The sequence below is a fragment of the Branchiostoma floridae genome, chromosome 6, assembly GCF_000003815.2.
Source record: "Branchiostoma floridae strain S238N-H82 chromosome 6, Bfl_VNyyK, whole genome shotgun sequence".
NCBI lineage: Eukaryota > Metazoa > Chordata > Leptocardii > Amphioxiformes > Branchiostomatidae > Branchiostoma > Branchiostoma floridae.
The window spans coordinates 776,302-788,546 of NC_049984.1; the positions used below are offsets into that span (position 1 = coordinate 776,302).

A 12,245-nucleotide genomic window follows, 5' to 3' on the forward strand; every position below is an offset into this window, starting at 1 on the left:
TTTCCGAAATCATGTCGAGTTGCTTGAGTATTATGTAAAACGTTACACTTCTTCCTTGCTCCTTGGAGCAGGTGAGAGTAACAGACAGCCTTGGTCACCTTATTAAGTGAATATTGAAGTTCCCGTTTTATTTTCTGTTCTCCAACTTAAATCGCCTTTGGGCCATACCGATTGAATTTGTTGGTTCTCGGATTTAAAAAAAAATGAAAAAAATTATATAACATTACTCAACTGGAAAAAAACATGAAAACAAAGCGAGGACCAGGTTTATGCTTTGGTGCACTCAGTTTTATGCAGTGAATGCAGTCACATTCAAGTTTACCTCCCTTCCCTATCCTTTTACGATGTCCATTTGCTACATTTTTATTTTAAAAAGTCTAAGAACCAAGGACATCAATTGGTGTTGCCTTTTTAAAGGCAACACCAGAGTTTCTGTAATGTCAGCCATGATAAGGAGGAAACATCCTTGTCATGGTTATAGAGCCTGTTCTCCTACACCAGGTCCCAATCAGACAAAAGCACGCGGCATTATGTCACAGGTTCCTTCCACTGACCTCACACTACGGCGTGCAGTTGTGGAACAAGCTCTCTCTCGAATCACGAAGTCTGATGAAGCTCAGGACATTTAAAGACTTATAGTTAACTTACTTACTGATACTATTTCATAGTTTATGTTGTCGTATGTAAGTAGGTATGTATGCATGTATGTTGTCGTAGAAATCTGCCATTACTGTTATCACGTTTTCATGTAAGTCCAAGACTGCCTGAAAAGCAGGTCAAGCTTCGACCTGAGTGTACACTGCTGGCTAAACAAATAAAGTACGTGAAGAAACGTTACTTTGCTATGAGCAGACTGATCAAGCTAACCTCCATATGCATTAAGAGAACACAGGGAGACATTTTATTCATATCTTTCATTACAAAACAAAATCCAGGCATGAACATATCAGAGCTCAGTTATAGCTGGATAACTCTACCAGCCATACATAGCTTAGCTGTCTGAAATATGCTCATTGGACAGAATAATCCCTTCATTATAGCCATGGGAAGAACTAGACATGCAAGCATTCTATATCATATTCAGTATTTTATTCAATGGTAAATTTCTTCCTTCCCTGCCCCACATTTCCCCCTAACTAGCTCCCTAACCCAGAGCTGGTTCCTATAGTACTGAGAGTCACTGGCTAGCCTGGCTGGTTTCAGCTGGCTGTGGCTGGTTTCAGCCGGCCGTGGCTGGTTCTGACTGGTTTCAGCCGACTGTGGCTGGTTTTGGCTGGCTACAGACGGCTGTGGCTGGTTTTGGCTGGTTACAGACGGCTGTGACTGGTTTTGGCTGGTGTCAGTCGGCTGTGGATGGTTCCTAGTACTGAGAGTCACTGGCTGGTCTGGCTGGTTTCAGGCGGCTGTGACTGGTTCTGGCTGGTTTCAGGCGGCTGTGGCTGGTTGGATGTAGAATTGTCCTTATTCTCCTCGACCTTCTGGAAACAGTACACAAGATACAGGCCTGTGGGGGAAAGAGATAATACTTTAGTATCAGATTTCCTCTGATCCTTTTGAAAGTGAGCAGAATGGGAAATGTGTCAGACAGAATCAGCTGGAGGCAGACTTACTTGTAGCCTCCCACTCAGCCAACGAGAGGGTTCCCTGTGGGAAACAGGAGTTCAGAGGTTATCACGGCAGGTCATAAGTCAACACAGAATTGTACATGCCAACATATTATTCATAGACTACTGTAAAAGTGTATACTTACAACACTTCTGTAACTGTCATACTACATATCAATCATAGACTACTGTAAAAGGGGAAATGTTTGCAGTGGTTTTATGTCCCCGGTTTTTGGGGTGACCTGTTAACCATGAACTTGAAACCTTGGCAAAAGTTTTGTTCTGTCTTCTCCACCAACCCTACCGCAGGATTACATCCCTGTTTTCCCCTTTTACATTGTCGGTCTAAGAACAACATAAGAAATTTGGGATGATCTTTACAATATCGGGTCTCTAGTTCAATCTGGTACCAGGGATACACAGGTTGGACCCTTCACTTTTCACCACCCCTCAGACATTACCCACCACCCTGGCATGCTTCGGTGTCCCACTGTCGCCCCCTCCCCTTACTCACCACCCTAGGGTGTTCCTGTGTCACCCCCTCCCCCTACTCACCATCCTGGGGTGCTCCGGTGTCCCCTGTCGCCCCCCTCCCCTTACCACCCTGGGGTGCTCCTGTGTCCCCCCCCCCCCCCACCCCCCTTACTCACCACCCTGGGGTACTCCGGTGTCCCCTGTCGCCCCCTACTCACCACCCTGGGGTGCTCCGGTGTCCCCCTGTCGCCCCCCTCCCCCTTGCTCCTCAGCTCCTCCAGTCTGGCCCGGGCGTGAGCGTAATCCTCCGGGTCACTGCTGGCCAGCTCCTGTCCCTCATGGGGCGGGTATGTCTGCAGAGACAACAAACAAACAAACATAGACAAGATACACATGGGTACATCTGTAGAGAGAACACAATCATATTGTACTAGCCTATGCTTCTACCAGGCAAGTACTGTTGTACTAGTTTATACAACATTATTGTCATGTTGATGATGTAGGAAGTAAGAAGTGAGCGAACCTCGAGAGCTTTCATCCTCTCCAGCAGGCCTCTGCCCTCCCCTTGCGTCACCTGCTGCTGGAAAAACTCTGCAAACGTCTGTCTGTACACCAGCCTCAAGCCGTACCTCTCAGCCATCCTGTACAACACAGAACAACTCTGTACAACACACAACAACTCTGTACAACACACAACTCTGTACAACACAGAACAACTCTGTACAACACAGAACAACTCTGTACAACACAGAACAACTCTGTACAACACACAACTCTGTACAACACACAACTCTGTACAACACACAACTCTGTACAACACACAACAACTCTGTACACAGCCATCCTGTACAACACACAACAACTCTGTACACAACCTCATGTACAACACAGAACAACTCTGTACATAGCCTCATGTACAACACAGAACAACTCTGTACATAGCCTCATGTACAACACAGAACAACTCTGTGCACAGCCCCATGTACAACACAGAACAACTCTGTACACAGCCTCATGTACAACATAGGACAACTCTGTACACAGCCTCAAGCCATACCTCTCAGACACCCTGTACAACACATACTAGGTGTACTGCCTCAGCATTGATCATCTCACACCCCTACTCATACCACACAGGTTACACACTCATCACACCTCCCTCTGGTTACACACTCATCACACCTCCCTCTGGTTACACACTCATCACACCTCCCTCTGGTTACACACTCATCACACCTCCCTCTGGTTACACACTCACTCATCACACCTCCCTCTGGTTACACACTCATCACACCTCCCTTTGGTTACACACTCATCACACCTCCCTCTGGTTACACACTCATCACACCTCCCTCTGGTTACACACTCATCACACCTCCCTCTGGTTACACACTCATCACACCTCCCTCTGGTTACACACTCATCACACCTCCCTCTGGTTACACACTCACTCATCACACCTCCCTCTGGTTACACACTCATCACACCTCCCTCTGGTTACACACTCAATCATCACACCTCCCTCTGGTTACACACTCATCACACCTCCCTCTGGTTGCACACTCATCACACCTCCCTCTGGTTACACACTCATCACACCTCCCTCTGGTTACACACTCATCACACCTCCCTCTGGTTACACACTCATCACACCTCCCTCTGGTTATCAGGTCATCAGACCTCCCTCTGGCTAACACTAACAGGTCATCAGACTCTGCTCCGCCCTCCTTACTTTTCCAGCAGCGGAAAGTAGACCAGGAACTCCGGACAGTCGACCACGCCCTCCAGATGGAAGTCATACTGACAGCCGAACAGCGGGAAGTCTTCTTTCTGCTGGAAGGTGATGCTGTAGATCGAATTCCCGAATGACAGACCCTCGGCTGCCTGCAGTCTCCTCCTGAGGAATACAGGAAGGGCGCGGTTTCTTTATTTGTCTTCACTAGGTAGGAACTTTGTATTGCAGAAACACACTAGGTTTATACTGAACAGTACAAGATGCATATTTGGACTGATTTATTTGATCTACTCACACCGGGATGAACCCCTACTGTTTTTGGCAAGTGTGATGGGCTCTGTGTTTGTTTTTGTTTGTTTGTTTACTGTGTTACTCACTCTGGCTCGTGGCTCTGTTGTTTTTTTGTTGTTTACTCACACCAGATCATAGCTGTGTTTGTTTGTTTGTTGTTTACTCACACCAGATCATAGCTGTGTTTGTTTGTTGTTTACTCACACCAGCTTGTAGCCATGTCTGTTTGTTGTTTACTCACACCAGCTCATAGCTGTGTTTGTTTGTTTGTTTGTTGTTTACTCACACCAGCTTGTAGCCATGTTTGTTGTTTACTCACACCAACTCGTAGCTGTGTTTGTTTGTTTGTTTGTTGTTTACTCACACCAGCTCGTAGCCGTCGGGCGTTGTCCCGATGAAGTAGCCTCCCGGCCGGAGTCTCTCACCAGCGTTCCTCAGCATCCTGTCGGCCTGGGCGTGGCTCTCAAACGAATAGTGCAGCACGAACTGGCAGCTCACAAGGTCAAAGGTCGTGTCAGGATCGCGGTACCTCCTGCTCAGGTCCTCCTATAGGTCAAAGGTCATATTTGAGACAATCTAGAATAAACTAGCTGGATGTGATGCAAATGTACAGTGAGCACAGGCAACTGGGAAAAGCTGTGCACTACTCTACACTACCACTGGGTCTTGTTTAGTACTTTTGCTGCAGTCCCGCCACTCTGACGTACCTTTGCAGTCAGCAGTGATAAACTCTGACGTACCTTTGCGCAGTTGGCAGCGATGAACTCTGACGTACCTTTGCACAGTCGGCAGCGATGAACTCTGACGTACCTTTGCGCAGTCGGCAGCGATAAACTCGGCGCTGAAGACCCGGGGCCCACGCCCCTCCCGCCCCGCCATGCTGCGGTACCGCTCCTCACACTGCTGAACAGACGTCTCTGCCAGGTCTGACAACAACAAACAAAACAAACAAACTTATGTAAGTCAACACGTATCCGCCAGGTCTGACACCAACCAACAAACAAACAAACAAACTTATGTAAGTCAACACGTCTCTGCCAGGTCTGACAACAAACAAACAAACAAACATACAAACAAACTTCTGTAAGTCAACACGTCTCCGCAAGGTCTGACAACAATAAACAAACGTCTGTAAGCTCAACACTATGTTTTAAACGACATCATTGCTACTACATGTAGTACTAGCAGCTGTCCCCCGGTCAGCCCCCACATGGCATTGGTACTGATATCCATGAGCTGGCCAATCAGGGTAAATCTTAATAAATGTCAGCTGACAGTGAAAAGTCATAGAGCTGGAACTGTTGTTGCCATGGCAGCAGCATAATTGACAGCAATATTTACCTGCACACACCAGGTGAGTAATATTTACCTGCACACACCAGGTCATCGATATTTACCTGCACACACCAGGTAATGGATATTTACCTGCACACACCAGGTGATTGATATTTACCTGCACACACCAGGTAATGGATATTTACCTGCACACACCAGGTGATGGATATTTACCTGCACACACCAGGTGATATTTACCTGCACACACCAGGTGAGTGATATTTACCTGCACACACCAGGTGATCAATGCCTCCCTTCTTCCACTTGAGCAGGTCGCCGCCCTTCCCCACCCCGAGGTCCAACACACACAGTCTGCCGCCGGGACTGTCCGCTCGCAGTCTTCTTAACGTGTCAGCTATAATCAATAACCAATAATCAATAACCAACACACACAGTCTGCCGCCGGGGCTGTCCGCTCGCAGTCTTCTCAACGTGTCAGCTGTCAATCAATCAATAATCAACACACACAGTCCGCTCGAAGTCTTCTTAACATGTCAGCTGTTAATCAATCAATAATCAACAAACATGCTGGGTAAGGAGAGCATGCTGGGAAAGGAAACCTACCAATGAGCATGCTGGGAAAGGAAACCTACCAATGAGCATGCTGGGAAAGGAAACCTACCAATGAGCATGCTGGGAAAGGAAACCTACCAATGAGCATGCTGGGTAAGGAGAGCATGCTGGGAAAGGAGACCTACCAATGAGCATACTGGGTAAGGAGAGCATGCTGGGAGAGGAAACCTACCAATGAGCATGCTCTTGATCCAGTTGTTGAAGTTGCGGAGGTGGAAGATGCGGGACTGGTTGCGGTGCGCCAGCCCCTTCTCCTCCAGCCGGTTGTAGTGCTGCGCCACCTGCGGGGTCAGCTGGGACCCTGCTCCCCCCTCCTGCCGCAGCCGCTTGGTTGGGTCCGGCTCCTGAGGGAGGACTCCAGCATCCTCCGCTTTTCTCTTCAGGTTCTCTCCTCCTCCTCCTCCTCCTCCTGCTCCTCCTCCTCCTCCTGCACCTCCTCCTGCTCCTCCTCCTCCTGCTGGACCAGCATCCTCCTCCTTCCCCAGGTTTCCTGTCACTTCTGCTGGACCTGATGTTGGGCACATAAATGCTTTCTTATAAGTAATGATAGTCAAAAAGGTCTTGAGAGACTTTGAGACTTTATTAGAAAAGGTCTTAATTATGTGCTATACACCACATGATATCTGTTATCCTAAATCTATTGTCAAGTGTTATGGAGAAATTACAAGTTATAACACGTAGACCTGCATAGGCAAACGTCGGATAGCCCTTGGAGCATTTACTTATTTGGGTTTCTGGTTTCCAGAAACACGAATGCACAAAGTACCAGAGGAGAAAGATTGAGGGCACTCAAGATGAAGATGAAGATGAGAAGCACCAGAGAAATTCCAACAACCATGAAACAAAATGAAATGAGAAGTACCAAATGATCATGTCTAGCGGAATTATAGACGTTAAACAAGGACATCATCATCAACAACAACAACAGAAACTGCATCAGTACAATGTAACAATCCAACCAAGGTTCCAACTCATTCCCAGAACATTTTTGCAATCTAGGAAGCAAGCATTCTATCTATGGTGCGGTGAGCTTTCCACGGCAGGTATGTCCCATAGCCTGTAGCACTCAGTCAGCAGAGCAGGGTGACCGCTGAATAACTTTACAAACCTAGAATACTCTAGTCTTACCCCCATGCTACCCTCCCGGAAATTATCGCTCACAAGAGCACACAGACACCCGATATGCTGCAAGAAACAAATTTGATTGCAACAAACCTTCCGTATTTTCCGCCATTTTGTTGTGATAGAAAGTACTTCCGGATGAGACATTACATTTCATAAGAGGGAAATTGGTTTTTACATACCAATATAATCTATTTTCATTACTCACCGCTTATATCTTAGGTACTCCGTATTGATTGTTGTTACTATCTTTAGTATATACAGCTCCCTTATACAAGATTGTGAGACCAAAACGAGAATGATATAATGCCTTAACTACTCTGTTGACCCCCTACAGTATAATGGACCAGTCCGAGGTCATTATTGTTGAGAGTGCGTAAGACTGCAGCACGTTCTGATGGTGGGTGGGAAGGACGGGTTCTGTCGGAAGGATTTGTAGGTTTTCCGGACCGTTCGGTGGCTCCAAGCGGGACAGATGTCGGCTCGGGGACCGCGGTACGGCCGCAGGCTGCTGTCCAGCCTCCTGACGGTGACACTACAGACGGAAACGGGCGGCGCCAACAGCCGAACGGCGCACGGACAGGCACAAGGTCAGGCGGGCAAGGCGCGAGCGGGTCTCTCCGAGCAGAGGGTTGGCTCCGGGGTGGGACGGCTGCTAGCCGTTTTTATCGGGCGCTTATCCGCCTTTTTCTTGGGTTTTCTTTTTGTCCACAATTTGTCAAACGGACAGATTGAAACCCTGATAAAATATAAGTAAAAGACTGACGTTTTTTGCTACGGCCGAGCCTAACATCTGCTTGAAGACCAGGAAAGAGAAGTGTTGTTCCCTGCTGCAGTGGGCAGTGTACATACTGAGTGGAGTTGGGTCATGTGGTGTAATAAGGTCCTGGGTTCAAATACTGTCATAACATTGATGCTGTGGCCATGGGAAAGGCACTTTATTAAACTTTATCTCTGCACAACTTTCCTCACTTCACTCAGATGGGAATGAGTACCTAGCTTCGGCTAGTGAAGTCTCTCGAATAGGAAATGAAGTGGGGGGCCTAATTTTCTGACAAGCCACACCTTGTGTGCAATAAAAATCCTACCACACTTATTGAAAAATGGTATCAAACTTTCAAAGTGGATCTATATCAAACAAAATCTGTCAAGATATGCAGCTTGTAGTTGTTTACTACAAACCTGGTGTGTAATGCTGTGAGGCAGTTTACCGGGTATGCAGTACAAACAAGAAAAGTTGAGTGCCTGATGTTGTTCCCTTGTGTGTTGCAGGTGTCCTGAGGAGAATCCATGGCTGGCAGGAGGGAATATGGGACATGGTGTCCCGCCCAAGTACCATGGTGTCTGGCCCAAGTACCGTGGTTTCCTGTCCGAGTACCATGGTGTCCCGCCCAAGATCCATGGTTTCCTGTTCAAGTACCATGGTGTCCCACCCGAGAACCTGGGTGCAGCAGCAACACACCCACCAACCCACGATGTCCCGTGGGACACTGGTCCCCACAGCTGGATGTCACATCCTAACTTCTCACACATTCAGTACTGAACTCTACCCCCCATATGGAGGGGGCTCCTGTACCCACTGCTGCACCTTCCACAGTTCTGCCCATGGCGCTCAGAGGGGTGGGGAGAAACAGCAGGCAGATCAGAGGGGTGGGGAGAAACCACAGCCTGATCAGAGGGGTGGGGAGAAACCACAGGCAGATCAGGAGGACCAGAGGGAAGCTGAGGAGGATGAGGAGGATTTGGTGGAGAGGTACCGGAACCTGACGTTGTTCCAGAGGTTTAAGATGATGGTGAAGGATTACGGACATGTGCTGATTCCCGTGCACGTCGCCACATCGCTGGTCTGGTTCGGAACCTTCTACTACATGGCTATCAGGTAAGCTGGGCTCTCCAACCGCCCCAAACTGGTATCAAACCAGACCAAACCAAACCACCTCTAACTGTCCTGTAGGGGTTCTAATTTTGCCCTGTAGCTGTACTAATTCTGCCCTGTCTCCATCCTGTAGTTATGTTGATTCTGTCCTGTTTTTTACCCCCTAGTGGTGTAGATCCGGTGCCTCTCCTGGAGAAGATCGGGCTGCCGCACTCCTGGGTGGAAACCATGAAGAAGTCCGGAGCTTCAGACCTGATGGTGGCGTATGCTTTTTACAAGGTATGGAGACAGTATACAACAGTAACTTATGCTTTTTACAAGGTATGGAGACAGTATACAACAGTAACTTATGCTTTTTACAAGGTATGGAGACAGTATACAACAGTAACTTATGCTTTTTACAAGGTATGGAGACAGTATACAACAGTTACTTATGCTTTTTACAAGGTATGGAGACAGTATACAACAGTAACTTATGCTTTTTACAAGGTATGGAGACAGTATACAACAGTAACTTATGCTTTTTACAAGGTATGGAGACAGTATACAACAGTTACTTATGCTTTTTACAAGGTATGGAGACAGTATACAACAGTAACTTATGCTTTTTACAAGGTATGGAGACAGTATACAACAGTAACTTATGCTTTTTACAAGGTATGGAGACAGTATACAACAGTAACTTATGCTTTTTACAAGGTATGGAGACAGTATACAACAGTAACTTATGCTTTTTACAAGGTATGGAGACAGTATACAACAGTAACTTATGCTTTTACAAGGTATGGAGACAGTATACAACAGTTACTTATGCTTTTTACAAGGTATGGAGACAGAATACAACAGTTACTTATGTACAGTTACCGTTCAAGGCCAAAAGGTACGAGACTTGTGGGTATTACAAAACTGTTACCAATAACCATGTACAGATACAATTAATGAGAATTGCATTTTATGTTCTGAACCCAAATTTGTCGGTTACTATGGCTTACACAAGGTCAAGGCATTACAAGAGAAAAATGCTGAAAAGAAGAAGAACTCTGATTGTATTTGTGCTTAAATGAAGGAAAGTAGATTGTGTAGCAAGAGTTCCTTTGTAAGTTGTAGTCAGTACCAACAGGAAAGTAGATTTTATAGGAAGAGTCCCCTGTAGTCAGTATCAATGTTCTCCTTTCCCCCGCAGATTGCGACTCCTGCCCGGTACACGGTGACTCTGGGCGGTACGACTTTCACGATACGCTACCTGCGCAAGAAAGGCGTCATGCACAAACCTCCTCCCTCCAAACACATGGAGAAGATGAAGGGCTTCATCCAGGAGAAACGCGGCCAGATGAAGAGTAAATAGATTCTGCTGCTGGGGTGCCAGTCGTGCTGCTGGGGTGCCAGCCGTGCTGCTGGGGTGCCAGCCGTGCTGCTGGGGTGCCAGCCGCGCTGCTGGGGTGCCAGCCGCGCTGCTGGGGTGCCAGCCGCGCTGCTGGGGTGCCAGCCGCGCTGCTGGGGTGCCAGCCGCGCTGCTGGGGTGCCAGTCGTGCTGCTGGGGTGCCAGCCGCGCTGCTGGGGTGCCAGCCTCGCTGCTGGGGTGCCAGCCGTGCTGCTGGGGTGCCAGTCGTGCTGCTGGGGTGCCAGCCATGCTCAACTGTTGTCAAAATCTGTCGAAGTGGTCCGCTTGCCTCGGAAGTCAAAGGAGTCATGCAGAACTGATTTTACTTAAAGAGGCCAGCTGAAGAATAAATGAACTCATTATTGCAGCCGTTTCCAACTGTGTCTACATTTAGGAGGAGTTGGATGCCTTGGAAGACAAAGGCAGGACACAGTCTAAACTGTTTTTACTTTAACTCTGGTAATGATTATATCAGGCCTACCAAGTTACAACAGAGGTGTGCATTGTAGTAAAGCAATACAATGTATGATTATCATGATAGAAAGCCTAAATGAAATGGTCCCAAGCACCCTAGTCCTGTATGCAGAAACATGATGACTTGTGGAGGCTGACAGGGTTGTCAGGAGCATGGATGTACTTACATATGCATAAACAGCTCCTGGGAAGCCTTGTCAAACATGATGATACAGTATACTGTAGTTAGAGAAGATAGACCTGAGAACATCAGGGTCTGAGCAGACCTAGAATTCATTCATTTTAGCTGTTCATTTTTATTTTATTACTGTGATCAAAGAGGTTGTATAGAGACCTCCTTGCTGTGATCCAACAGAACAAAGAAAATGAAGGATGTCCCACCTCGTGTTGAAACGTTGTTTATTCCATATTAATGCTCATTGCTAAACACAGGTCAGCCCAGCTTGTTACAGTGCAACCGTCCAAACTTTTGACAGCGGAGTCTAGGTGTGGTATGAAACTGTGAACTGATGCCAGAATTAGCACGGAGGTAGTGTATTGTGAAAGAACATTGTTAGGAGTTACATTGTGGAAACAGCTACAGGGGAAGTGTATTGAATTTGTTAAAGCAAGAAGTAATTACTGGTAATAAAAGTACCAGGGGTAGTGAATTGTGGAGGTAGCACAATTTTGACATTGAATCGTGCTACACATTATTGTTTGTATGTATGAAAGAGTTGTGTACTTCAACTAGGACAGCAGATGGCTTATAATATGTAGATGCCCAGTGCAGAACCACAGGCTAATCAGTCTCCATACAGACTGAGTTTTTTTATGACTCCAGATGTATGCAACTCTACCAGCTTTTTGACTGCATCTATAATACATGTGTAATCTGCAATGTATTTTATAGTTAGTGAAATACCAAACCTTACCCCAGCAGTCATGGGGAATATAAAAAGGATGCTCTGGACGTTCAGTTTTGGGCTGGAGTGTGATGATTGGCAAACCTCCAAATGTGTGGGTCAATAAGGAAGGAAAGGAACTTCAGTCATTAATCTCATCATTAATCCATTCATTAATCCGTTCAGAAGTCCGTGAGAATTTTCCCTCTACTGTTATTTCAGTTAACTGAACTGTTATTTCAGTCTTGCCCAGTGCAAGGAGGTTGGAAAATCAGGGCCCTAGTTGCAACTTTATTTGTCCTGCGTTCCGTTCCTTAAGAAATTTTCGGCCGACCCAGGTATGACTAGTGGAGGATAGGGGTCACCATAGGGTCACACTGTAGTTCGAGTATGATGCAACATTGAACTTAAAGGCGTTCACCTGGCTGGGCTACGTGCAACATCACATGGGCCCTGGTCAGGTGATTCTGGTCTAGTCCATTTACTCTATAGGGAG

General features: G+C 46.9%; 2 protein-coding genes across 3 annotated transcripts; one reads left to right on the plus strand and one right to left on the minus strand.

Annotated features, from left to right (window-relative positions):
* Nucleotides 1–1,335: 1,335 nt before the first annotated feature.
* On the minus strand, nt 1,336–7,360 carry LOC118417757 (mRNA cap guanine-N7 methyltransferase-like). Its single transcript, XM_035823462.1, has 11 exons — nt 7,228–7,360; nt 6,446–6,520; nt 6,185–6,406; nt 5,666–5,794; nt 4,915–5,030; nt 4,469–4,650; nt 3,811–3,975; nt 2,602–2,719; nt 2,297–2,431; nt 1,611–1,644; nt 1,336–1,504 (listed from the first exon to the last, which is right to left on the minus strand). The coding sequence occupies exons 1-11, from the start codon at nt 7,289–7,291 to the stop codon at nt 1,374–1,376; spliced, it is 1,371 nt and encodes a 456-aa protein (XP_035679355.1). The 5' UTR covers nt 7,292–7,360; the 3' UTR covers nt 1,336–1,373.
* Nucleotides 7,361–7,469: 109 nt separating this feature from the next.
* Nucleotides 7,470–10,758, plus strand: LOC118417756 (protein FAM210A-like). Of its 2 annotated transcripts, XM_035823461.1 has the most exons (5): nt 7,470–7,724; nt 8,407–8,474; nt 8,538–9,013; nt 9,178–9,289; nt 10,194–10,758. In XM_035823461.1, exons 1-5 carry the CDS (start codon nt 7,610–7,612, stop codon nt 10,353–10,355), a joined length of 933 nt encoding a protein of 310 aa, XP_035679354.1. In that variant the 5' UTR covers nt 7,470–7,609; the 3' UTR covers nt 10,356–10,758. The 2 variants fall into 2 exon arrangements, with proteins under 2 accessions (XP_035679354.1, XP_035679353.1); XM_035823460.1 differs by having other exon boundaries at nt 8,407–9,013.
* Nucleotides 10,759–12,245: the final 1,487 nt, after the last annotated feature.

Excerpts from the sequence above, each read along its gene's own strand:
- LOC118417757 (XM_035823462.1), bottom strand. The coding sequence starts at position 7,291 with ATGAAATGTAATGTCTCATCCGGAAGTACTTTCTATCACAACAAAATG. Across the intron at positions 6,407-6,445 it reads AGGAGGAGGAGCAGGAGGAG|GAGGAGAGAACCTGAAGAGA; the intron begins GTGCAGGAGGAG and ends GAGGAGGAGGAG. Across the intron at positions 2,720-3,810 it reads TACTTTCCGCTGCTGGAAAA|GATGGCTGAGAGGTACGGCT; the intron begins GTAAGGAGGGCG and ends TGTGTTGTACAG.
- LOC118417756 (XM_035823460.1), top strand. The coding sequence starts at position 7,610 with ATGTCGGCTCGGGGACCGCGGTACGGCCGCAGGCTGCTGTCCAGCCTC. Across the intron at positions 9,014-9,177 it reads TTCTACTACATGGCTATCAG|TGGTGTAGATCCGGTGCCTC; the intron begins GTAAGCTGGGCT and ends TTTACCCCCTAG. Across the intron at positions 9,290-10,193 it reads TGGCGTATGCTTTTTACAAG|ATTGCGACTCCTGCCCGGTA; the intron begins GTATGGAGACAG and ends TTTCCCCCGCAG.